The sequence below is a fragment of the Nyctereutes procyonoides genome, unplaced genomic scaffold, assembly GCF_905146905.1.
Source record: "Nyctereutes procyonoides isolate TBG_1078 unplaced genomic scaffold, NYPRO_anot_genome, whole genome shotgun sequence".
Classification (NCBI taxonomy): domain Eukaryota; kingdom Metazoa; phylum Chordata; class Mammalia; order Carnivora; family Canidae; genus Nyctereutes; species Nyctereutes procyonoides.
In genome coordinates this window covers 638,540-664,763 of record NW_026575159.1, presented here as the reverse complement: position 1 = coordinate 664,763, position 26,224 = coordinate 638,540, and the positions used below count along the sequence as shown (strand labels likewise).

General features: G+C 40.3%; 1 protein-coding gene across 12 annotated transcripts in view; it reads right to left on the bottom strand.

Annotated features, from left to right (window-relative positions):
• Window positions 1–12,432: 12,432 nt before the first annotated feature.
• RIMS2 (regulating synaptic membrane exocytosis 2) overlaps window positions 12,433–26,224 on the bottom strand; it is a 583,644-nt gene continuing 569,852 nt past the window's right edge. For all 12 annotated transcript variants that reach the window (XM_055314266.1, XM_055314267.1, XM_055314268.1 and 9 more), the window contains 5 exons: window positions 21,673–21,814; window positions 17,899–18,011; window positions 17,248–17,349; window positions 15,681–15,820; window positions 12,433–15,257 (listed from right to left, as the gene is read on the bottom strand). In XM_055314266.1, coding sequence (XP_055170241.1) covers window positions 15,039–15,257; window positions 15,681–15,820; window positions 17,248–17,349; window positions 17,899–18,011; window positions 21,673–21,814 — 716 coding nt within the window. In that variant the 3' untranslated portion in view covers window positions 12,433–15,038. The remainder of the gene's footprint in view (window positions 15,258–15,680; window positions 15,821–17,247; window positions 17,350–17,898; window positions 18,012–21,672; window positions 21,815–26,224) is intronic.

The following is a 26,224-nucleotide window of genomic DNA, read 5'->3' as shown; positions in this document are numbered from 1 at the left end:
GAAAGAAAGTCTTCAAAATATAAAACACTGAGGAGAGAATCACCTCCGCGGATCTGTACCCTGCAACCTTTCCCAAGGAGGTTCTATGGCAGAGAAGGTACCTGAAAGAGAAGGTACAGGCTTCTAAATTAATGAACCCTGTGCATTGAGAAGTAAATGCCGTCTAGAACTTTTATTCTAGACATTCACACAGACAGCCATTTTTCGTTGTCCATCTAGTCTATTTTTTATGAGACCTTTCCATCGGAGCTCCTGCATGCCATGAAACACTCCAGCTCCACATCCTTGCTTGGCCAGTATTTCCTGTCCTCCAGGCATCAGCATGTATGTCCCTTGATCCTAAGAGGCCTTTCCTAAGTAGATGAGCGTATACCCTTCAGCCCACACTCTCTACCTACATGATCACTTCCTTTAAAGGAAGAACTAAATAGAATTTATTTCATTTTATGAGAACTAAATATAATTGGAAACTATCCTTTTCACTCATTCATTTCTTTGCTCGCCTGTTTATTACATGTCTGCCTCCCCTGGAAGATAAACTCCACGGGAACAGAAAACTTACCTTGCTCTGTCTCTCCCCAGCTCTTAAAGCAGCGCTTGGCAAGAGTAAATGCCCAATAAACATTTGCTAAGTGAATGAATGAAACACTGTCAGATTTGATCCAGCAAATCTGCTTTGATTTTGCTGCTGCCTCAAGCAACCATCTTATTTCCCTTCTTTTTTTTTTTTTTACACAGTCCAAGGTTCTATCTCCACTTTTTTTTTTTTTAAAGATTTTATTTATTTATTCATGACAGACACACACATAGAGAGGCAGAGACATAGGCAGAGGGAGAAACAGGCTCCCTGCCGGGAGCCTGATGCAGGACTTGATCCCAGGGCCCCAGGATCATGACCTGAGCCAAAGGCAGATGCTCAACCCCTGAGGCACCCAGGTGCCCCGCACCTCCACTTTTGATCACACCTTCCTTCATTTGGCCCCAGGAGCTCCTTCAAGGTTAGCCACATCTTCTTTAAGGTCAGACCCAGTGACCTCTCCTCAGCCTCAGTTTCTTTGGCTCATCCCCAGACTTGGCAGTAAGGAACCCTTTTAAGGGATCCCTGGGTGGCGCAGCGGTTTACCCCCTGCCTTTGGCCCAGGGCGCGATCCTGGAGACCCGGAATCGAGTCCCACGTCGGGCTCCCGGTGCATGGAGGCTGCTTCTCCCTCTGCCTATGTCTCTGCCTCTCTCTCTCTCTGTGTGTGTGACGATCATAAATTTAAAAAAAAAAAAAAAAGATGCTTCTCATGGTTGTAACCTGAGACTAAACTGAGCCCTTTTCTTTTCTATGTTTTTATTTTGTCCCTAAATATGTGTTCTTCCTACCACGCTATAAATAAGAACACTCCCTGAGGTTCTCTCCTTAAAGCTCTGCTTTTCCCTCTCTTTCCTGTTTTTTTTTTTTAATAATTCATTTATATATTTGACAGAGAGAGTGCCAGAGAGCACAAGCGGGGGGGGGGGGTAGGAGGGGGGAGGGCACAGCAGAGGGAGAGGGAGAAGCAGGTATCTTGACAAGCAGGGAGCCTGATGGGGGCTCGATCCCAGGACTCTGGGATCATGACTCAAGCTGAAGGCAGATGTCTAACCAACAGAGCCACTCAGGCACCCCATCCCTCTCTCTCCTCTTTGTATCAAAATGCACACCAGTGCTTGGTCTTCATCGGTTGTCACCTGGATGACACTCATGGGAGCCAGGGCAGCAGATCACAAAGGGCAGATGGTCTTTTTTTTTTTTTTTTTTTTTTTTTAATGGGATGACATCTATTCCTTTTCTACATGTTGCAGTAAAACAAAGTGGATGAGAATGGTTTAAGCAGTTAGAGAAAAAAAAAGTGGGATTTTCAAATCTAGGGTTTGGCCATTTAAAGTCATTTAATAAAAGGGGAAAAAAAGACAAGTTGTTTCACATTCTAGGTGTCTCCTCCTCCCAAAGCCTAATACTTACTTTCCAAGTCAAAAAAGCGACTGTGGAATTACAAACTGGAGGTTTGAACTTGACTAAGACATTTATAAAAAACTAGACAGGGGCAGTGTCCTCCACAGCCCAGGTGCCACTAGGCACAGCTCAGGAGGCCAAAATCTCAACAGAGGTGGAAGCCTGGACACTCAGGGTTTGCCAGGCACCCCACATCTGGCTCAGAGATTAGGGGAGAAGAGTCAACAAAACCTACCTGGAAAAGAGTTGAGGAGGAAAACCAGCAATTGCCTTCCACAGAGGTGGGGACAATAGAGGTAGGGCCAGGGGCAGCAGCATTTCTCATCACTAACTTAACCTGGGAAACTGCAAGGGGCCATCTTCAACTGGTCTTAAGAGGAAGGCCAGATGGTTGATGAGAGAATCCATGGGAGGGAAGCGGAGAGGGAATGTGGCTGGGAGGGGGCAAGAGCCCCTTCGTTTCTAGGCACAGAAAGGCAGCCAGGGCACCAGATGCAGGCAGCGACCCCACAAGGATGGCACAGTTTTTGCAGCTTAGAGATCACCTACTGGCCTCCACCCAACTACTCATTTTGCTCACTGGCCATTCTAGGGCCACCCTCTGGCCACAACGGTATGGGGGGACTCTTGTGAGTCTTCTGTTGGAGGCAGCACTAGCCTTTACCCCCTTGGCCTGGGGCTCCTGGCTCTCAGGGGGTGGCAGCAGCCTTCCCTTCCAGGGATGTGCCTTCCTCCCACAGTTCTTTTGCCCGAGGCACAGGTGGAATCGTTTTCTCTATGTTCACTTGGTCTCAGGAATGATCAATCATGTAACTTACTTTTGTCAATGAAATGCAATAAAAAATGTCATGCGTCACTTCAGGGCAGCAGTTTTATAAACCAGCCCTTGGTTTGCCATGTTCCCCTCTCCCAGAGACTGGGGTCTCTGTGACCACGGAGAATAAGTTGAGATGGAGCTTCTAAAAAACCTGAGTCCCTGAGTGACTAGGATGAACAGAGCCCCCTTCATAAATTAAAGAGGCCACGGATGAGGCACCTGGGTGGCTCAGCAGTTGAAAGTCTGCCTTTGGCTCAGGTTGTGATCCCAGGGTCCTGGGATCGAGTTCCACATCGGGCTCCCCACAGGGAGCCTATCTCCCACTCTGCCTGTGTCTCTGCCTATCTCTGTGTCTCTCATGAATAAATAAATAAAATCTAAAATAAATTAAATAAATAAAATGGCCATGGAGCATGATTGCAAACAAGCCCCATTATTTCAAGGCACTGGGATTTCAGTGCGCTCGTTATTGTAGCTCACCTGGCCTAGCCTGACTGATGCAACAGCTCAGTCTGACTGTTTTTTCCTCAGACTTGAGCTCTACTTCTCCAGCTGCCTTCCAGATTTCTCTCTGGCTTTACTTAAAGACGTATAAGCCCAATATGTCTATGCCCATGCTCATTTTCCTCCCCAACCCTAAAACAAACCCTCCCTGCCTCCCTGTCTTTTCTGTTTTGGTTAGTGGCACCAACACTCTGCTGAAAACCTAAACTTTTTATAATGAGGTACCTCATTTTGTCCTGGCTTTATTTATCCCATGGGGGCCTCCTGGGTCTAGCTGCAGTTCCTTCATTCCTGCATTATTACACCTCTGGAGTCATCTCACTGCTTCTATTCCCTTCACTTTATGATCAACTATCCTTTCTTTGTTATTGGCCATTCATGAATGTGCTAAAGGTAAATATATAGATCATATGATTCCTTTGCTTAAAACTGTCAATGTGTCCCTACTGTCTGCTGAATAAACTTGCAATCTTTGATCTGGCATTTGAGACCTTATTTTCTTGCACTTTTAACCCCCCTCTCCCATGACTCCTTTGCATGGATCTTACGTGAGCACTAAATCACTTAACTCACTATAAATGGGATACAGCCTGAGCTGGTTTGTCCTTGGTGCTCTTGGAATTAATTCCTTGTCTTTGCTTTTCTTCCCACGAGTGACTGTCAAAACCCACTCCATTTTCAAAATTCTGCTGAGATGCCACTTTCTTTACAGACCCTTCTCTGATCATCCCAATCAACAGTGGCTCTGCTCTGCTTCTTACTGTCACACACAGTAATATCTGTAGAAGTCTCACCTCCCTTACTGGACAGTAAGCTTTTCTCCCCAAGTCACCATATCCTGAACTGCCCACAGAGCACGGCTCTTAACTTTTGTTGTTGTTTTTTCATAAAGTGAAAAAGCACCAGGACATGACCTCAATTCACAGAAAATTTGTGTGACTAAGAGAATTCATGAGGGAAGTTTACATTCTGACAAAACAGAGGGCTATATTGAGCCTAGGCAACAATTAGTGTTATTATTGTTGTTTTTTAAGGATTGTAGCTAATAAAAAATGGACCACCCCTGGGTTCTGAAATTTCATTTTATGTGAATTAGAGAAATATTGCTGATGGTAATAACCACAGAAATATTAGAAACATCTGTAGTTCACCATCATTAGCTTCCCCCAAATAGTTTTTGAAGAAATACTGCCAGACTTCAGTTGCAGACTTATGGCTCTTTACTCATAGCACAGTAAGTACTGGAAACATAACTGGAAACCCTTAAATCTTCCTGCTATCATTTCTTTCAGGGGGAAAAATATTTATTAAAGTAATGACTCCTTTATAACCCTCTCCTTTCTCTTGGATATCAGCTTCCACCCCTATGCATCACACCTTAGGATTATGGATGACATAATCTTGTAGGGTAATGAGTAACAGGGGGCTAGTGACTCTCTAAAGGAGAGAAACATAAAACACAGACAAACATAGATATGAACTTGCTCTGAGAACTTTCCATATCAGTGGTTCTTACAGTGTGGTCCCTAGACCAGTAGCACCTGGACATGCACATTCTTAAATCCTTTCTTAGACGTACCAAGTCAAAAACACTACCAGTGGGGCCCAAGCACTTATATGTTAACAAGGCCTTCTTGGCGATTCTGACGCACACTGAAGTTTGAGGACCACACTGTTTTATATCATCAGTTACAACTATAGTCAAGAGAACTGAGGAAATTTCCAGTATAGTCAGACAATATCTCTGGGTTTTGGGTTGCTCATCGGGTCTTAATATATTAGGCCTTGTCCTGCAGGGACAGAATGCTTGGGTTTGATGAAATGATTGATGTCATAACTTAGCAAGTGTTCTGAATGATAGCTATGTTACAGTTTTAGCTTGTCCCTTTGATTAAATAAACAGAGATAGCTTAAGTAAAGGGGGTGGGGTTAATGCCAAAATCACATGGAAAGATGAGGAGAATCTCTTGGACACCTAAGAAGAGGAGAACTAAAATAGGATAGAACCTCGGGCAGTCTGGAGCTGAAGGATGGTTCTGAATTCAATATTTGTCCAAAAATCCTGGCAGAGCTTTATTTTTGTTTTTATTTTTTTTTAAGTAGGCTCACCGGATGGAGCTCAATGCAGGCACAGAGCCCATTGCTGGACTTGGACTCACACCTTGAAATCAAGACCTGATCAGGTGTCAAGAGTCAGACACTTAACCAACTGAGACACCCGGGTGCCCCATCCTCTGTGCATAATACTATACCATGATTGTGATGCAGTTACAGTCTTAAATGCCTACTTTTTTTGTTGTTTTAAATCCTCCCGCCTATTAGCTTCCTCTGTTTAATCCTGCTTTTGATCCTCCATTATTTTGGGTTGCAGAGATAATTCTAATTCTGTTGTTTTAATGTTGGAAGATGTTGGAGTTCTAAACCAGCCAGAGTAGTGACATCTCCTGAGTACTTTACACTTTCAGTTGTGACTTCAGAAAGACCATGCCTTAGGAAAGAGGGCCATGCTCTAAGACTAACTAAGCTCAAAATGGAAGTAGACCTGCCCTAATGAAGAATTGACAGAAACCAAAGAATCCACCAGTAACTTAATAGTAACTTAAATATAAAGAGAAACACACCAAGGTAAAATGTAGTCAAATTGCTAAAAACCAAATGTGAAGACAAAAATCTTAAAAGCAGTCATATTTTAAAAAAAGAAGTTACAAAAAGGGGAAAGAAAGCATGAATTATGACTGAATTTTCATCATAAAGAATGGAGGCCAGACAAGAATGAGATGGCAATGTTGAAATTCTGCAACAGGAGGAAAGAAACTCAACACAAAGTTTTTATCCTCAGGACACCTGGGTGGCTCAGCAGTTGAGTGTTTGCCTTCAGCTCAGGGCATGATCCTGGAGACCCGGAATCGAGTCCCACATCAGGCTCCCTGCATGGAGCCTGCTTCTCCCTCTGCCTGTGTCTCTGCCTCTCTCTTTCTCTCTCTCTGTCTCGCATGAATAAAGAAACAAAATCTAAAAAAACAAAACCAAAAAATTTTTTATCCAGTGAAAATATACTTCAAAAATTCAGGTGAAATAATGCTATTTTCAAAACAACAAAAGCTGAGGGAATTTGTTGACAGGGGACTTGTGTTATGAAAAATGCTAAGGGAAATCCTCTAAGCTAAAAAGGAATAGCACTACTTGAATGACAGCGAAAATGCTAGTCAGTCATTGAGCGCTGCAGGTATAGCAGTATGAATAAGGGTACATATAAGGATATTAGAAAAGAAGAAAGGTTTAAAGTCAATGATCCAAGTTTCTACCTTAAGAAACTAGAAAAAGAACAAATCAAACCTGAGATAAGTAGAATGTAAAAAATAATAAAAAGCAGAAATAGATAACAAATAATGTAGAAATACAACAAAGTCAAAAATTGGTTATGTTGAAAAGAGTAATGAAATTGATAAATTCCTAGCAGGTCTGATCAAGAAAAAGAACATTACCAATAGCAAGAGTAAGAGATAGGCCATTATTTTAAATTCTACAGAAATTTAAAGGATGATAAAAAATATTATAAGTATGTTTATAATGATAAAATTTGGCAACTTACATGAAGTCAACAAATTGTTGGAAATCATAGCCAAAACTGAAAGATACTCTAGTAGCTTTTCATTAAACAAGTTTAGTATGTAGCCAAATTTTCCCACAAAGAAAATTCCAGGCTTAGCTGATTTCACTGATGAATTCTGACAAATATTTATGAAAGAAATAATACCATTTTAACACAAATTTATTCAGAAGATAGAGGAAGAAACACTTGCCAACTAGTTTTTTCATGAGGCCATCATAGCCCGGATAACAGCCTGACAGACATTACAAAGAAAGAAAATTAAAGACTAATATCTGAATGCAGATGCAAGAATCCTTAACAAAATATTAAGTCGAATCCAGTAATGTATAAAGAAGATAGTACCTCAGGAACAAGTTGGGTTTCTTTCCAAATTTTTAAAAGGCTTACCATTGGAAAAATCAGTGTAATTCATATAGTAACAAGGTATGGGTGAAAATCCATATAAACATCTCAATAGAAGGAGAAAAAGCATTTAACAAACGTTAACAGTCCTTTCTGACAAAAACTCTCAGTAAATTGAGAATAAAAGATAACTTTCTCAATATGATAGAGCATCTACAAAAATTGTACAGCTAACATAACATTTAACAGTCAAATATTGAATCTTTGCCCTCTAAGCCTGGAAGTCTTGGGCAGAACTTCCTGGAAAGCATTCAAGCTATATCTCCACCTGATTGATGCCCTTGGCTATTCCTTCTTCCTCTTTTTTCTCTCCTAGGGGCTGTCAATGTGATGGCTGGAGCTACAGCTGCCATCTTCTAACCAGGAAGTAACCTTGAAGAAAAAGCAAGCTACTTTCACTGTAGACTCTCTTAGTTATGCTGAACACAGTTCCTGGTTAATAATAGAAGTAAGTTTGGTTCAGTACTTATTATATATATATACTAGGTTGTATGGTCATTTATTTTTGTCATTTCACCCCCACCCCCTCCACAGCCCTTTGAAATGGTCATTATGTGCCTCTGTGGCAGATGAGTAAGCTGAAACAGAGTGAGTCAACAAACAGAAAAGCTCACTTCCTTCAGGCACCTTCCTCAAAAAAAAAAATTAATCAATTCTTCCTCTTGTGTTTCTGCCCAGCATATATCTTATCTAGTAACAGACATATTTTAGATATAAAAGCATACACTCTGGTCATATTCAGTGGGGGGCCCTTCTGGGGTCTGGAATGATGTTTGGATGACATTACTAGTGCTTGAACAGAATTAAAAAATATATATATTTTAAAAGATTTAATAATTTATAATTTAAAAAATAATAATTGAAAAAAATACAAAGGCTCTCCTGTCTTGCAGTATATTCTTCAGGGTTTTCATTATTAAGAAGACCAGCTATACAGTGGAGACAAGAGCAAGTGGCAATCAGAACAGTGTGAACACTGAGATACCAAGACCTGAAAAATTCGTGCAATCTGCAGTCTCCCGCCAGGACTGCTGCTTGCTGGTGCCTCAGCCCTCACGTTCCTCGGACCTCTGGGCCCCACTTTGCTTCATGTCCTGAGAACCTGCCTCACAAGTGCACAATGCCGGGTTTGAATCCAGCTGATACACTGCCCAGCCCAGCAGATAAGAGAAAAGCATCTGGCTGGGCAGACAGTGTCCTGCTACTTCCACACTAAAGGAAGAAAAAGGAAATAGACATACTTGGTAGCAACTGCCAAGTATTCACACTGCTGCTTCTTGTGTTCTAGCAGGAAGACCTTTCTGTCGCCATGCTGCTGGGGTCCTGCTCTCCATGCGTGTGGTTTGTGTCCCTCAAACTTAACTCCAGCCCCATACTGTGGCTCTCTCTTCCCTGAGCATCCTCTTAAAAGCCATGACTTTTCTCCTTCAAGGCACACTCAACTCTTCAAGAAGACCCTAGATATAATTCTGTCATCAAAAGAAGCCTCTAAATGTTTATTTCTGTTTCCATTTTGTCTCTGGTGCTCCTTGGCATTCACCCACTCACCTGCCTCGCTCCAGCTAAGGGTAAGGAAATGGACCACATTCTAGACAAGGAAAACAGACTAAATCTCGTTAAGAGCTAAGTTGTTTGGGGGCCTTTTCTCTCTCGGCTCCCCCTTTCCCAGACTCTTTCCCTCTCTATCTTCCCACCCCTGTTTTCTCTTTGCTACCATGAACAACGAGTGATAGGCTTTGAGGTTCAGCTCTGAGTGAAGAGTCACAGTATTGATACCTGAGACCTGAAATGTGTTTCATTATGACAATAGAAAAGATATAAGCCAAAAAAAAAGGGGCGCCTGGATAGCTCAGTCAGTTAAGTATCTGCATTTGGCTCAGGTCATGATCCCAGGGTCCTGGGATTGAGCCCCGCTTTGGGCTCCTTGCTCAGGGGGGAGCCTGGTTCTCTCTCTGCATGCCACTCCCTCTGCTTGTGCTCTGTCAAATAAATAAATAAAATCTTAAAAAAAAAAAGAAAGAAGAGATGTACCCATTGGTATCTAGAGATCGAGGACTCATCTATTTGGGAAAGAAATGATTCCTGGATATTTGAAGAGCTGTCTCCTAGATCATTTTAAGACTTGAGACTCTATTATACTCTATTACTTCTTCTGAGAAAGGCTGAAGAACTAGATTTTTGATTTTTGTGAGTTTGGGATTATTTTTAAGTCTTTGGGCACCAAGTTTGTACCTAAAGGTTGACTAGAGAGTCAACTTTGAGGACTCAGCACTTGTCAGAACTCAGAATATTCAGGATGAGTCAGCCCCTCATCCTGTTCCCCTTACCACCAAAGCATTGGGGTTTTTCTATTTTTGTTTTTGTTTTTGTTTTTTGTCTGTCAACACACAAAGTTCTTGGCTATAATAAGTCAAGAATGGGGATCTCTGGGTGGTTCAGTGGCTTAGTGCCTGCCTTCAGCCCAGGGGGTGATCCTGGAGTCCCGAGATCGAGTTCCACATTGGGCTCCCTCCATGGAGCCTGCATCTCTCTCTCTCTCTCATGAATAAATAAAATCTTTTAAAAAATAAGTCAAGAATAAGCTAGGCAACACATACTTTTTCTCACAATTTCTAAAATTTCCCCAGCAAGAAACTGAAATTTGTTAAGAAAGGCTCAGGATTGTCTAACACAGTTTCTTGCTGTCATGCTGTTCATCACTCCCAGATAGGGCCCAAGTCATTAAGGTCAGGGTTTGGGTATCCCATCATATCACCAGGGCCCCGTGTAGTCTGTAGAGGTGCTTACTGTCTTTGGGTGGACACCCAAAAAGTCTGTTGTCCCCAGCAGCTCACCAGCTGGACCTATGGCAAGAGGAGAGCCCAGGCTCTGGGTTATTTCTTGCCTAGAAAACAATCAGAGAAGGTGCACGATAAGGAACTCAGCGATCTGCCTATGAGGATTCTGAGGTCACTCTGCTCCCATGTCATGTTATCTTCCAGGAGCTGGGACTTCCTCTCCATCACTGACTTTCCAAGACAGAGAGCCAGCCCATGTGCAATGAACTCTCCCAGGGTATTTTCAAGGTCCTATCTCTTGGCTGACTGCCTGACACTGTCTGCCCAGCTGCTCCCTTCTGAGGAGGCCCTGAGCTGCCTTGCTGAGATTTCTTGCTGGGCTTTCTCTTATGCAGCCCTGACAGTAGATGGCTGAACCTCCTGGGGGCATGTTCTTCTCCAGGGAAGAGCAGACCTGGTCTGCAGGGAGTTCAGCAGGGCTACCTCCCAATCCAGCTTGGCCCCAAATGACCAGAGCAAATTATTTGTCTCCTCAGGAGGACTGCTTGTACCTTCGATGGCAGACCAGCAAAGAATGAAATGGTATTTTTAAGACGTTCTAATCAATTATTTATGCTTGTAATAATTAGCACTTACTTTATACCACTCAAGGTGCTGTGTGTTCTGTATACATTATTTTATTTAATCCCCATGGCAACCCAACGAACTGAGTAGTTTTACTATTCACATTTTGCAGTTTTGAGTAGTGAGACTCAGAGAATAGAAATGACATTGTCAAGGCTAAACAGTAAGTGGCAGAGCCAGGAACCAGCTGATAGTGTATATAATTTAAAAGAAAAACCCAAACCAGTTTGTGTTGTAGAAGTTAGTCACTTATACTCTTGGGAGTAAGTCGGTACAGGCAGACAGCTTTGGTGGCTTTCTGACCATTCCTCTGTCAGCCCCTACAAGAGTGACCACCAGGATCTTTACTGCTGCAGGTGGTGCTTCGATTCTGGAGTTCCTGGGAAAGTGAGGGTGTTGGCGTCAACAGCAGCCACGCTGGTAGGGTTTGGTCAGGAACCAGAAGGAAGAGAGTCCTGATGGGGAGTTGCAGGGAAGGACTAGTGTGGATGGTTTGAGAAAGTAGAAGGGCTTTTCAGGAGAGGGCATATAAGAAAGGCAAGGGGTAGTGTCTGGGTAGTTCAGTGGTTGTGCATCTGCCTTTGGCTCAGGCCTTGATCCCGGGGTCCTGGGATTGAGTCCTACATCTTCTTGGGAGCCTGCTTCTCCCTCTGCCTGTGTCTCTGCCTTTCACTCTGTGTCTCTCATGAATAAATTTTAAAAAATCTTTTAAAAAAAGGCAAAGGGATTGTTATAATAGGAGTGTGTGAACAGCAAAGAGCTCATCAGAGTAGGAAGTGTATACTGAATAATGAAAAATAATCTGAGACAGGCACGTACTGAGCAGAAACGAAATCCTTGGAAATAGAATGGTTAATTCCAAGGATGGAGAGAGGACTCAATTTGGATTTCTAATCATTAAGCTCACTTTTAAATTAAGAGCCAGGGAAGGCTTCTATCAGAACTCTGCTGGGGTGTTTTCTTCCAGTTTGAGAAGGCTATGGAGAAACTCACACCCAGAGCCGCAGGATAGAGGCCAATCTCTGGGCAGGTTGGTATACACCGTGTCACCTTGGTGTCTCCCCAGCTGAAAACGCACCCCCCACCCACCACAGAGCTGAACTGACACAGCAGCGTAAAGCCCATGGTCACTCTCATCACCTTCACCCTGTGTGTGATTCTCTACAGTTCTGCCATCTGCGGGGGTGACACTGACTCAGAACCCTCACTCAGTTTCCTCCCAGACTCTGGGAGCCGCTGAGTCATTGAACTCAATCCTGCCCTGGCCCCACAGAATAGTCACCTTTTTTAAAAATCAATTTTCAATGATGTGAGCGGAGATCCTGCGGCACTTTGAAAACTCACTCTTAAAGATGCCCTGGAGGCTCAGTGGTTGAGCGTCTGCCTTTGGCTCAGATCGTGATCCTGGGGTCCTGGGATCCGTCAGTATCAGGCTCCCTGTGGGGAGCCTGCTTCTCTGCCTGTGTCTCTCCCTCTCTGTCTCTCATGAATAAATAAATACAATCTTAAAAAAAAAATGCTCTTTGCTAAGACCAGCAGTCTGTTTCTCTCATGGAGAAGTAAAAAAAAGATGATTTCATGGTTTTGAAATGACGCGTGAGTCCAGGGAAAGCTGCAGAGAGCTTGGGAGGGGGAGAGAAGTCAGAGAAAGCCGTGCATACAACGTCTGTAAAGAAAATGTTTTATTTAAAGTGTTAAATACCATCACCAGAATGAATTTGATTTACATTAGTTGGTGTTCATTACAGGACTAATCTGCCCCCTTTTTTTTTCCAACTGGAATTCCCTTTACTTTGAAAACATACTATGTACAGGGCAGCAATGGTCACTGGAATAGTGCTATTTACACGACTAAACCACAAGTCGAGGTGCAGACATGTGAAAATTAAAAAAAAATACACCGACTTTTAAATAAATACTGCGTAATGATAAGTATGTACAAATATTCCATACAGTCATGTCCTTCTTATTAAAATTAGAAATAATTTATATAGGAATATGCACAAAAGATTATGTGACTGCATCTTAGTATCAGGAAAATGGTAAACCTTTATTCTAAGGGAGAGTATAGACACTATAGGTCTATTAAATCAATTGCTGCTGGTACACAAGTGTCTAAATTATTTCTGTAAAGTATTATTCGTTCTTTTAACAACTTTACCTGGGTCCATCGTAGATCTCAGAATGTCAAGACACAGTCTCGGTGTATTTCATATTGCACCACATAAAGAGAAGGCATTTTTAGTGATACTCATTTTAACTTTTGCACCATATCAAGCATGATAGTTTTTAATGGTCAGCATGGAATTTAAAAAGAAAAAAAAAAAAAAAGAAAGCAATTTTTGTGCATGGCCTTAAATGGTATATATGTGAATTTCAAAAGTTATTGCAAGAAATGAAAATCAACCTGTAAGAATGTGTTATCAAAATGCACATAAAGAAACAGAAAGAATGGGTGGTTTATTACATTAACCAGTGACTTTTCTTCTCAACAGGGGAACTTAAGAGAAACTTGACCTTGCAGCACCACCCAATGGTAATAACTGTCTGTAAAACCAAAGGCAGGGGTCCGACTTTCGGGGATTTGTGGTGTAGACTTTTGGTGATGGCATCAAAGAACTATTAATAGGCAGACTGACTTTCTTTGAGTCACCTAAAAATTGGAGCTTTAAAATTATTTGTTGTATATTTATGTTTACTATATTTCTTTAGAAATATAATTTTGTGAAAAATTGTATTTTACTACAGAAAAATGAATTAATAAACAGCCCTGTGTTTCAGGCTCCAAATTTTTAGCAGTGTTCTTCTATTCACATAGTAAATGGAAATTGGCTAAAGAAATTGCTTTAATTAATTAAAAAACAAAACCTAAGTAAGACCTTCTAGAAATAATACTTTAACCCCTGTATGAATAATGCTGGTGCTAAAAACAAATTTATTAGACATTACAATGGCCACGTGATTTTAGGGCTTTCCAGTAAACTGAACTTGGAAGGTGAAAACAAAAGTACCATGCACTGTACAATAAATTGCAAAAGTTCAAATATCTTCTTTATCAAATACATGCTGACTTACTTTAAGGTACTCCCAAGACATGTTGCAAAATCCTTTTCAACATGCTTGAAATAAAGAAAGCTCTTAGTTTTTTTTTTTTCCCTTGAGAAATTCATAAATTCAGAAGCATCTACAGCTCTGAATCAAACATGGGGTGTAAGGAGTATCAGGTCAAAAACTTGTAATCTTTTAGTATATGTTCACTCTGGTAGGGAGAAAGAAAAGATTAAAAGAGAAAAGAGGAAAAGTGAGATGAGAAGAGGAAGAAAGATGTGAACGATTTGCACATATTTAACTTCATAAGATTTGTATATTTAACATGGAAATAAATCGAATATAGTATGCTTATTTGTCACATAAAGAGAATTTTAAGTGTCTTCTAGAAAGTATTCTCGTTTGTAATGTCTGCCAAAACACAGACTATGATTAAAGAATAAACATGGTGTGTCTTTGTACCACCCTGTTGCATTCTCTCCCCTTTTTAAAACCATGCAATAGTGAAATTTATTTTTAAAAATAATATAAATTGTTGAAAATGGCTGATTTTTATTCTTTTTTTTTTGCAAGTTGCAGCCCCAAAAAAATAATTTAAGTATTCAGCTAATCTGTGTCCATGCAAAAAAAGTTTCTTTAATTTCATTCAGTACAGTGTAGCCACAGAATTTTGTTTTTCAGAGTCCAACACATCATGGCATTAGTGAATGGCGTGCCTGCTGGACCTCTGAAGTCTGCCACTGTTCACGCTGGACTGGCTGCTCCTGGTCACTGTCCAGAGGAGGGCTGACGTCTGTCCCGGACCACTTCTTTGGTCTCCTGCTTTTCACCTGATGCTTCCTAGGACTTCACTCCTTGACTTGTAACATGGCTTAATGACTGTATAGCTCTATTTTCTGTGGCATAACAGGGCTTGGGGGTCAGAGAAATGAGGAAAAAGGAATGATAAAAATATAAAGGTGCCATTGAAAAGGGCTTTTGTTGCATGAAACTGACTGATTCTTTGAGATTAATCCATGGCTTCAGATTGGACCAAAACTCAAGTGTTACTGAACTCCAAACCTGATAGTTCTTCATAACTCTGCTCTTTCACCTGAGGGCCATCTTTAGGGCACAATGTGTGCAACTTCCTCTGAGAACACAGGATCGCTTTGTATCCCTAGAAACAGGCTCAGAAGACACAACATTAAGCATGCAGTGTTACCAGGGTTTGCGACCTGTGGAATTTTTTTTTTTGTAACGCTGGTTGCTATGACAACAGTTTTACAGCTGCTATGAACGAGAGTAAGAAGGTCCAGTTGAACTTTCCAGAGAGGATTGGGACGCTCTTCTTGTCAGAGGGGCCAAGGTTGGATCTACTAGGGAGGAAGGGGGAAAAAGTTTGAACCATCCAATCACCATATTGGATAGCTCCAGTTCATCTAAAAGTATCTGGGCCACTCCCATAAAGGATTTGTGATCCATGCGGCCATAATCTCCCCAGACAATGATCTGTTGGCAAAATCAAAAGGAGAATAACATCAGTATAGTTATGTACATGGAAACTTGTAAACGAAAATACATTCAGTTAATGCGCTATCATCAAATATCAAGTTAAATAGTTGTATTTTAATTGTGGTATGGTTGTCTTTAACAACTGGAATCCAAAGGTGTACACGCATCCAAGTGTACTGGAATGTTAAGATCCTAAGCAGTCCAGGAAGACTGGAGTTTGTGTATGATGGGGGTTTGCAAGTCTATAGTTCACTGGAAAGGAAACAACAGTGTCTATGGCTTGATAGCACTGGCCACTGCTTTGACCTTTCCCAAGAATTTCAGCTGTAAGCAATGAAGAGAATGCTAAGACATGTGGGTACAAGGTTTGAGTCCAAGAAAACACCTTCTTATGTAGAGGAAAAACCATCCAATAAATACCTGTAAAACCTTTCCTTGGGGACTTTCTTCGAAAGATAAAAGCTGTTGGTAAAGGGGTTCCAGCGTTTTTCTTGCCACCTTTGTTTTCTTTTTGGCTATGCAGACTCCATTATCCAATAGATACACCTTTACATATGGTGCTTGGGAAAGAACAGACAGAGGGGACGGTTAAGTGACGAGCCATGATTATGGAATATCCAACTTCCAGGTGACCTCTGCAACAGCTTAGTTTTAGGCTGACAAAGCTAGCAATCAGAAGTCACTGGTCTTTCCACATGATGTCAAAATCATTAGAAAAATAATACGTAATTATCAGCTATTTGGATAGTTTAGGCAATATTAACTCAGAGGCTCCTCTGACTTGATTACTATTTCACCATCACATGGTTATATATATAGATTTAAACACTGCATGAAATAAGGTAAAATGCTTCCAGTCCCTAACAATATTCAAGAAAGAGATCTTACTCAGTCTTCCATTTGTCAGTACTTAAATATAAGTAAACATCCTTGAAATCATATCATTTCATAAATAAATTATAAACAATGATATAATTTCTATAATATAGAAATTCTTATGTAATATAATTATATAATATAAATAATGTAGCATAAATTTTTATAAATAAAAATCACTTATTACTCAAAAGTGTTTATTGATGGTGGCATGGGTACAAGGCAAGGGTGGGGTTTGATGTGATACATTCACATAAGCTGGGAAGAGGCAACTAATTATGAATTCCATGGCTTGAAAGAGATCTGACTGTTCACAAAAGCATTTTCTTGCCTGTGCAAATTATGATATTCTTTATACTACGGTGGGTTAACTAGATCCATGACCTTTGTAAACACAATTGACCTTAATCACCCTGCAAGGTTGTACACATTATAATTTACAATTTCCACAAGGACAGGGAAGTTATGAAATTCAAAATTACAATTCAGTCAGTGAAAGTGCCGAGGTGAGAACCTGAATTTCAGAATCCTCACAAATTGTTCTACATATCAGAGCTCATGTTCTAGACATCTCTGCACACTGTATCTGGAGTCTGTGTCCTTTTCCATGGCTCCAGGCACCTTAGGTTATGACATTTCAGTATGAAATGTGTGACATCACAATAAAAATTGATAATGGTGCCTCTCTACACTACAGGAAGTAGAAGTTAGTATAATTAGAATGTCCTGTATCCAAAGGTTATGCTGCTTTGGCAACCCATATCTATTTTTATTCTAATGCAGAACTTTAATAATTCCCAAGAAGAATTTTGAAGCTCCAGATAAAGAAGAACACAAAATACCAGCTAAGAAGAAAAAGGAATTTTTATGTACATGTTTATTTTGCAATGGTTTCTATTAGCTACGGACTTATTTAAAAACTTAAATTATCGCTCAACCCTCACTGAATGCTTGCTTAGGATAAACGCATAAACTACTACAGATGACAGACTCATTCATTTAGTATCCTTAATTATCTAAAAACAAAGTTTTCTGCATCTCATCAAAACACAAAATCCCTGCATTGAAAAGTGTGGGTTACAAATAATAGCAGTATCTCTTCTGTTATTACCTGGCAGTGTCTTGGAACCTGGTTTTACAACAAGGCCACGAGCCCGAATGATTTCCACCTCCAACTGTCCCTTTTTGTCCATCATTCCTACCTGAATGTCACCTAATGATGTGTGAGGAGGAAACAGACAGGGCTTAGTGAACAAATGCAGTAAGAAACATGTTTGTGCCAAAGGTGTTGGTTTTATATCATTTCATCATTTCCCGTATATTTCCTACATTCAAATTTATTTATTTATTTATTCTTTTAAAAAGATTTATTTATTAAAAAAAAAAGATTTATTTATTTATTTGAGAGAACTAGGCAGAAAGACTGAGCAGAAGGAGAAGGAGACAAGCAGACTCTGAGGTAAGCGCAGAGCCTGATGCAGGGCCTGAACCTGGGTCCCTGACATCATGACCTGAGCCGAAATCAAGAGTCGGAGCCACCCAGGCACCCCTACATTCAAATATGTTTAAAATTTATCAGTGACATCTTACTTTAAAAAGCATATAAATTAAATTGGAAAAAATCAGCTAAAATTTTTTTATTGGTAAAATAAAAATACTTATTCTTGCTGACAATACTGTTAAAGATCCTATGATACCAGAGAATGTAATTTTCAATAATCTAAAAGAGAAAATAATGAAACCACATGACAGAAATTCTTACCCATTGCAGGTGTAGCCAGAGTCTGACGCCCCACGAGCTGGGCAGGGCCAAGGCCATCCAGGAAATCGCTGAATTGGCTATCAGAAGCCAGGCGGACACCAGGGAAAATCAGACTAAAAGCAAAATAACACATGGTTTGATTAAACCCTCAACCCTTTTACTTTCAAGCATCTTGGGTTTCCCTCTTGCTCCCATCCTGTAGCAGGAGCAGTTGCCACCATGATTTTGCCCTTTTTTTTTTTTTAAGAATTTATTTATGTATTCATGAGAGACACACGGAAAAAGAGGCAGAGACACAGGCAGAGGGAGAAGTAGGCTCCATGCAGGGAGCCCGACGTGGGACTGCATCCTAGGTCTCCAGGATCATGCCCCGGGCCGAAGGCGGCGCTAAACCGCTCAGCCACCTGGGCTGCCTGATTTTGCCCTTTCTATTAATTGGATCCCAGCACCTCACTTTACTTCCCATGACTCTTCCTTTCTTATTCTCTAGCAGCCCATGTATGTCACCAGAAGCACCTGTCACACCATATTACAGGCTGCTGTGTATGTGTCTTTCTCCTCTTTGTCAGGAGGGCATGGGCTGTGATTTTTATCGTTAGCACTCAGTACCTACTGAGTGCCGACGCCACGACAGGTATTATCAGATTTAATTCTTTTAGCTCTACTAGGAGATACATTCTATTATCTAACTTGTTTTATAGATGAAGAAACTCTTCTAGATCATTCCCATCAGTACACAAACTTATTCTTCTACTCAAAAAAAAAAAAATCTTCTACCTTAAAAAAAATTCCACTTAAAAAAAATCTTTTCTAATTCCCATCCCACTTCTTTACTCAAAGTTCTGAGTTTGCTCTATGTGCTCTCTTCAATTTCTTTTTTCTTGTTCCCCTTGAAACTCTATATAGTTTTTCCTTCCTCTCTTACTTGCTTGATTTTTCTCCACTCTACCAAAGTTTCTCTGACCACGGTTACATAACGGCCACATGGTAAACCCAACTGTGAGTGCTCAGCACTTGTTTGATTTAACATATCAGTATCAGCTGACATAATCGAGCCTTACCTCCTCCTTGTCCACTGTGCTTCCCAGACCCTCTAGTTCCAATTTTCCTCTTTGGCCACTCTACCCCAGTCTCCATCACTGTTTCTACCACTGAATATTGGGAGCTTGATGCTTTGACTTCCTATTTTTTCTGCATACCTCAATCTCCTCGGTAATCTCATGCAGTTTCATGGTTTTAAGTCCCATTTACGCTGATATGGCCTAGATTGACATCTCCAGTTTGGATCACAGACCTGTATTCGATCTGCTTTGTCAACATATCTGTTTGGATGTCTGATAGATAACTGATATTTAACCTGTCTCAAACTGACTCCCAACCTCAAAACAAACAAAAATCCAAACTCTGTTCCTTTTAGGCGATTCTCATCTTAAATGCAACTTCATTTTTCCAATTGTCCAACCTTGAGGTAGTCTTTCTTCTTTGTTATGGACTGAACCTTGTCCCCCCACCAATGCATATGTTGAAGCCTTAGCCCCTACTATGTACGTGGAGATAGGGCCTTTAAAGAAGTAATTACAGTTAAATGAGGTCATAAGGGTGGGGCCCTAATCTATTGTGGCTGGTATCCTTCTAAGTAGAACAAAAGACATCAGGCATATGCATGCACAGAAGAAATACCATGCGAGCACACAGCAAGGAGGAGGCCATCTGAAAGCCAAGGAGAGAGGTCTCGGGAGAAACCAAACCCATAACACCTTGCTATTGAATTTCTAGCCTCCAGAGCTATGAGAAAATAAACTTCTGTTGTTTAAGCTACCCAATCTTTGGTATTTTGTGAGGGCAGCCCTAGCAACGAATACACCCCTGTTCTCTCACTACTCATCAGAGAATCAATAAATCTTATTGGCTCTACTGTCAAAATGCATCCAGAATCTGACCTTGCTAATCCTATCACTGTGGTCTGAGCATATTACTGAACAGCCAGCCCTTTGAATGATCCCTCTGTGGCCAAATTTACTTTCCACCCTCACAGCAATCAGGACTTAACATTCAAGTCAGATAATAGCAGGACCCCACACAAACCCTCCACTGGTTTCTCAACCCTCTCAGAGTAAAAGCAAAGTCCTCATAATGATACAAAGATGGCACAAGCTGTCCAGCTCTGCCCCCATTTTAATTACTATGCCTGCCCTCGGTCCACAGTGCTTCAGCTTGGAATATTCTTCTTTCGAATGTCCACATTCTTCAAATCTTTGCTCAAATATGTTGCTTTCCCTGTCTACCCTACATAAAACTTACCTTTACCCTCTCTCAGCTCTCTCCCTTTCTTTTTCTTTCTCTTTACACTTATACTACCTAATCTACACTATATTTTATGATTTTTCCATATATATATACATATTAACAACTTTTCTTGTTTATTATCCCTCTTATCTATTAGACTGTAAATTTGGTGAGGGTAGGGTTTTGTTTTCTGGTTTTTGTTTTTGCTTTGTTCGCTAATCTATCTCCAACATCTAGAACCATGCCTGGAATATTGTAAGCTCTTAATAAATACTTGTTAAGAAAAATAATTAAAATGAAACTGAGAAAAATTAAATAACTTGCCTAAGTTTCTACAGTTCCATAAAAGAGATAAGAACTTAAGCCTATGTGATTTTAAAGCCTATAGTCTTAACCGCTAATTGATTTTGGCCTTCTTGTATGACTTCTATCCCCAACTCAGCCCAGTGCCTAGACACTGGAAGGCGTAGAAATATTTGTTGAATGAATGTACGAGTATTTATCCCATTTTTCTTATAAGACATAAACATCTGAGGTGCTAGGGGCCACAATCTGGACATTTTTGTGTCCCTCACAGTATCTAACACAGTGCTCTGCAATGATGAAAGCTCGGTGCACATTCATTTTTCAACTGCTTCTCCATCTCTTTTAAGACTTCCTTAATTAACATCAAATCCATTTCTCCTCCCAATCTTAATTTCCAAATATAGTTAATCCCAATATTTTAATGTTTCTGTTAGCATCCCATACAACCTTAGTGAAAAAAGTATGGAAACCATATATATCCTCCTGTGTTTATATAATCGCACTGGACAAATGTTCCCAATGGCACACCATCAATACTCTGCCTCCTGTCTGTGAATTAGCTAGATGCATGCTGTCTAAATGTCTGATGCTTCCATCATGATGACAGAGTGAGGTCAGTAAACCCCATTTTCCTCTATTAACGTCCTTTATGCACCCATCTATGGATCTGTAGTTGCTGATTATTGTCAATTTGTTGATGACAGGGCTACACAGTGCTGAAAAATGCTTTAAAAATATTTAAATATTTAAAGAAAAGCTAGAAGCTAACTACATAAAGGAAAGTCTCACGAAGTTACTTAGTGGTATTACATCTATGTGAACTGCTTGTTACTTCATGGAACTAGCTCAGGGTGTTATTCTTTCTGTGCTTCTATATATTTCAAGCCAGAGCAAACTTTAATGTGCATGTATTGTGACAGTCACTGTTTAGCGTCTTATTATTAAAGCAAAATACTTTATCCCCAAACCTATATTTCCCTTGATATAAAAAGCCAGATATGTCACATTTCTCAGTGGTAAGTGAGCAAAAGTTCTCTTCACAGCAAGTCAGCCAGTGGAAATGAAAATGGCGCTCTCAAGAGTGTGAGTTAACTTCTAGGTAAGCATAGAGAAAGAGAGAGAGAGAGAGAGATCGTCCTTGTGTGCATGGAAGCGACGCATATGATGGCTGGCCTCACTCACTTTCCTTCTGAGCTATAGCTGTTCATGCTGCCATCAGTAGATTCTCGGCTTGCCTGTCGAGTCATCCAGTTCCTCATTTCCACAGCCAGGCCTGTTTCCGTGCTTCGCTGGACAGTACTCCGTAGCTTTTTACCACCTGCTTCTGCACAGACAGAAAAACAAGAAGCATGATAGTTTTGTCATCACCATCTGGTAACGAGAAATACTCCCCCAAAGTGGTAAAGGTCCTTAGATGGAAAGAACTGCATAAATGCAAAGTGCTCTTGTTAAGGAGACAAAGAGGAAAGGTATTTCAATGTCTTGTTGAGTGGGATGAAAATACTCTAAAAACATCTTCAAGAGGCACAAATACTGTTGTTTCATTCCCATTTAAAGCAGTGTTCAAGTTGGTCACAAAAGAAACAAAAAGGCTCTCAAGGAAAGCAAAATAAACTTTGTTTTCATTGTAATATTTAAATACAACGTTAATTTATGCCTGCCTATTTCTTTTTCCTTTCTTTTGATCATAGTGAAATGATTAAGCCTTGTCTTTATTTCCAAAGAACAGGTGATGCATCAATGTCAGTTCTAACCTTAGCTCTCACACAAAAACCTGATTTTGCAAGGTAACTGATATTAGAAGGCAAAGAAAGCTGTACAAAGGAGATAAAGTGTCAGATAATAGTTTCACAACTGTGGGTAACTTTCAGAGAAACTCTCAAAGGGTAGGCAAAAACCTAGCAATGCCATGTGAAAAGAGTTTTCTAATTTGGGATCCTGGGTAGTCATGTCCTTAAGGACCTTTGAATAGCTTGAAATATGAGATTTACTTATAGAAGCCAATTAGAAGACCAAATAGGAAACTGAGTCAGAAACCACATATGTGATGTAGGGTAAGAAGTATGAGTGATTTGGAGGGGTGAGGGAGGAAGGAGCTTCACAGAAGGAGTGGGGTTTTAGCTGGGCTTGCGAAATGGGTACACTGGGACCTAAGAGGCAAGAAGGAAGGGTTTTGGGCCAAGGGAAGTGCCTGGACAGAAGCATGAAGGGAGGAAGAACCATGTGCAGTGGAGGGATGATGCAAACAACCAGATGAAGAGTCATGATGGGGGCTCGTCAGACAACAGCCTGAGCCCAGAACACAAAGGGCCTTGCATGTTGGAATGTGGAGTGGAGAGGCTACTAAGGCTGGAGCCACTGCATGACAGTCCGAACTATTTGTCTTAATTTACTTCTTGTCAGTCCTCAATATTTATCTACACTGATCATGCATATCATTAGCTTTTTGGGGGATGGGAGGCTCTTTTAATGCCTGGTATTAATAATTTAATTTCATATCGATAAACATTTGCTGATATTGACCATGACTTCTTGAAATTCATCTTGTCATACCTCTTCTAATATTTGCTCACCATCTTGGAACACTGCTTTAAATTTCATCTATTCTTTACTTCCAATCTTGATGTACACCAAAATGCTCTAGAAAGTTTATATCAAAGATAAGTTATGATTGATCTACACCTCAGTTCCATAATCTAAGGCTGATATTTTAGGAAATTGATGGTAAACATGTTGTACTGATATGAACTATAAGACAATCAAAAGCATCCCTTATTGATGAGGGAAGGCTATTCTTTGCAGAGAAATATTAGTTTAAATACATTTAATAAATGTAAAAGAAATGATAAAAATGTAAAATAACCAATTTGCAATCTCCAAAGGAATAAATGATTCAGATAAGGCACATCAGTAGATGGTAACAGCATTAGATGAAATGATATTCATAGGAGACCCCCAAAAATCATTCCACAATTTAGTCCTACTTAATAAAGGTAAGCATGTACTTTACCACTGGGACAGCAACTAGCTATCACCATCTTAATCAAAGTTAATAGTCCTAATAGTGGGGCAATCATAGGTACCTCCATACAGTACCTCCTATTAAGTTAGTCCAGACAAAAATATACAATCTGTTTCTAATTAGGCCTTTGGAACCCACTTGTTTTCTAAAACACAGAGGACAGAGTAAAAGATAAGTGACACAATAAAAAAAAATCAGACAAACACAGAACATAGAGTTTTGTTCAAGAGAACTGGCTTAGTCTCTTCAAAAAGTCTCTTCAAAAAGTATCATGAAAACAAGCAAATATGCTAACAAGGTAGGGGAATTGGTCCAGATCTTAAAATATCATAGAGATGTAACCATCATAGATGCTGAGTATACTTTGGTTTCCTTTTGGGAAAAAACAAAACAAGAAACCCTAAAAGCAAAACACTCTAAAAGCAATTTTAGGACAAGTAAGGAAAATCTGAACATGGACTGCGTATTAGGCAGGATAAGAAAATTATTAATTTTCCTAGGTAGATAATGGCATGCATTATAAAAAATTTCCTTATCATTAGAAATACATGCTGAAATATTTAGAGCTGAAATGTTATATTGTCTGCAACTTACTTTCAAATAGTAGAGAAGAAAATATACATATACCCCCCAAAAAAGAGAAAATGTTTTTAGAAAAAGAATGGGGATGAAGAAGAGACCCTTGGTACTCAGAAATTTAATATTCATGATTATTTGACAGTGATCTCCAGATGGTCACATCCATTCTGTTCAGATGTGAACTGGAATCATGGAAGTTGCCAGGCTGTTGTGCAGGAGCCTGGCCAAGGGCTAGGTCCTGGCCTCTCCATGTGGCTGTACTGTTCTCTTCCCATGAAGGATGCCCATGTGAAAAATCACCTCCAAGTGAGCCGAATCACTGCAGGGGAGCTGGAAAATGTGGACTGAGGAATATATACAGGAAACACATGACTTTCAAAGGAAACGAGATTTCTAAAGGTGTCAGGACATAGATCCTTCTTATTTCACAGTGTGACTCCACCCCAGCACGAATGACTTGAAAACCTGCTATTACAGTGTGATGAGAACCAGTTACCATTTGTCCAAGAATGACAACAACACTGCATTCATTTCAGAACTCTAACAATCCCCATTTTTACAAACACAGCATCCACGAGACCCAGCAGCTTACAGAGAAAGTGACACAACAGAAGTTTATACACAGTTTTCTGACTCCAAATTCACCACTAATTGCGGATTTGTTGTCAAATACAACCAATGGGTAGCCAGTGCAGCTACCTCTGTAACTGCAGATGGAAGGCCCCATGAGGAGCCACTGGTGGGGTGGAAAGAGCAGGGCACAGTGAAGGGGTCAGGCCATCGTGTCGGACTGCTTCTCTTTGAATCCCCACTTAACCATATACAAGCTGGGTGACACTGAACCAGTTACTTAGCTTCTCTGTGACTCCATTTTCTCCAAAAGAAATGGCAAAGACAGTAGTGCCTACCTCATAGAATTTTTGTGATAAGAAAAATAATATACTTGAAGTGCTTAGGATAGTGCCTGATTCATAAAAAAATATTCAATTAATGGTACTGTCCTTACTATTACTACCAGGTAGGGAGTCAGAAAACATATTCCAGGCCAATCTGCACCACTGACCACCTGACTCTGTGGCCCACTCTGAGTCATACCTCGAGTCTCTGGCTCTTCATTTATGAAAAAGGCAGGGGATAGGGGTGGTGGTGACAGATGATCTCTGCTGTAAAGTTACAAAGTCTATGAGTTTGTGTCATTAGTGTATGATCATGATTAATGGCATAAATGGAGAGAAAGCTACTCATTGTCATCTGATGGAATCAGAAAACTGTAAGCAATATGCTGCGCTGCGTGTTTATGATAGGTTTTTATGTCTTTTAAATGTACGTCTTTTTAATTTTTTAAAAATTTTTATTTACTTATTCTTTTTTTGTATATATTTTTTTATTGGAGTTTGATATGCCAACATAAAGCATAACACCCAGTGCTCATCCTGTCAAGTGCCCCCTCAGTGCCTGTCACCCAGTCTATTATGCACGTAGACTTATTTAAAAATAAATGTATATTTTTCAGTACTACAAATCCTTTGCACGACATTCACTATAAAAGTAATTTAGTCTAAATATAATCAAATGCAGTGACTCACATTTAATGCTCCAAATGCTCTATCATGTCACCCAACTTAAAAACTGAATCTGGTTAACAGTGGACGTAGATGTCTGCATTAGATTAGTGTAGCAGGTGGAATTCTAAGATGGCCCCATGATTTTGTTCTTAACCTGGCAAAAGGGATTTGGCAAATGTAATTAAGGTTACTAATCAGTTGACCTAATAATAGGGAGATTATCTGAATGGGCCTAACATACCCACATGAGTCTTTTAAAAGCAGAGTGCTTTCTCTGGCTAATTCTAAGAGTCAATGAAGGAGATGTGAGAGCCATGAGGGATTCAGAGTACCTCTGGTGGCTGGAGATTGAGGAGACACATGGAAAGGACCTGCAAGCAGCCTCTAGCTGCTGAGAGGCAGCAAACACACAGGGACCTCAGGCCCCCAAATGCAAGGAACTAGATTCTACCAACAACTTGAATGTCTCTGGTAGCAGTTTTTGCCCAAAACCTCCAGACAAGAACTCAGGCCAGCCAATACCTGATTTCAGCCATGTGATACCCTCAGGAGAAAACTCAGCCACGCT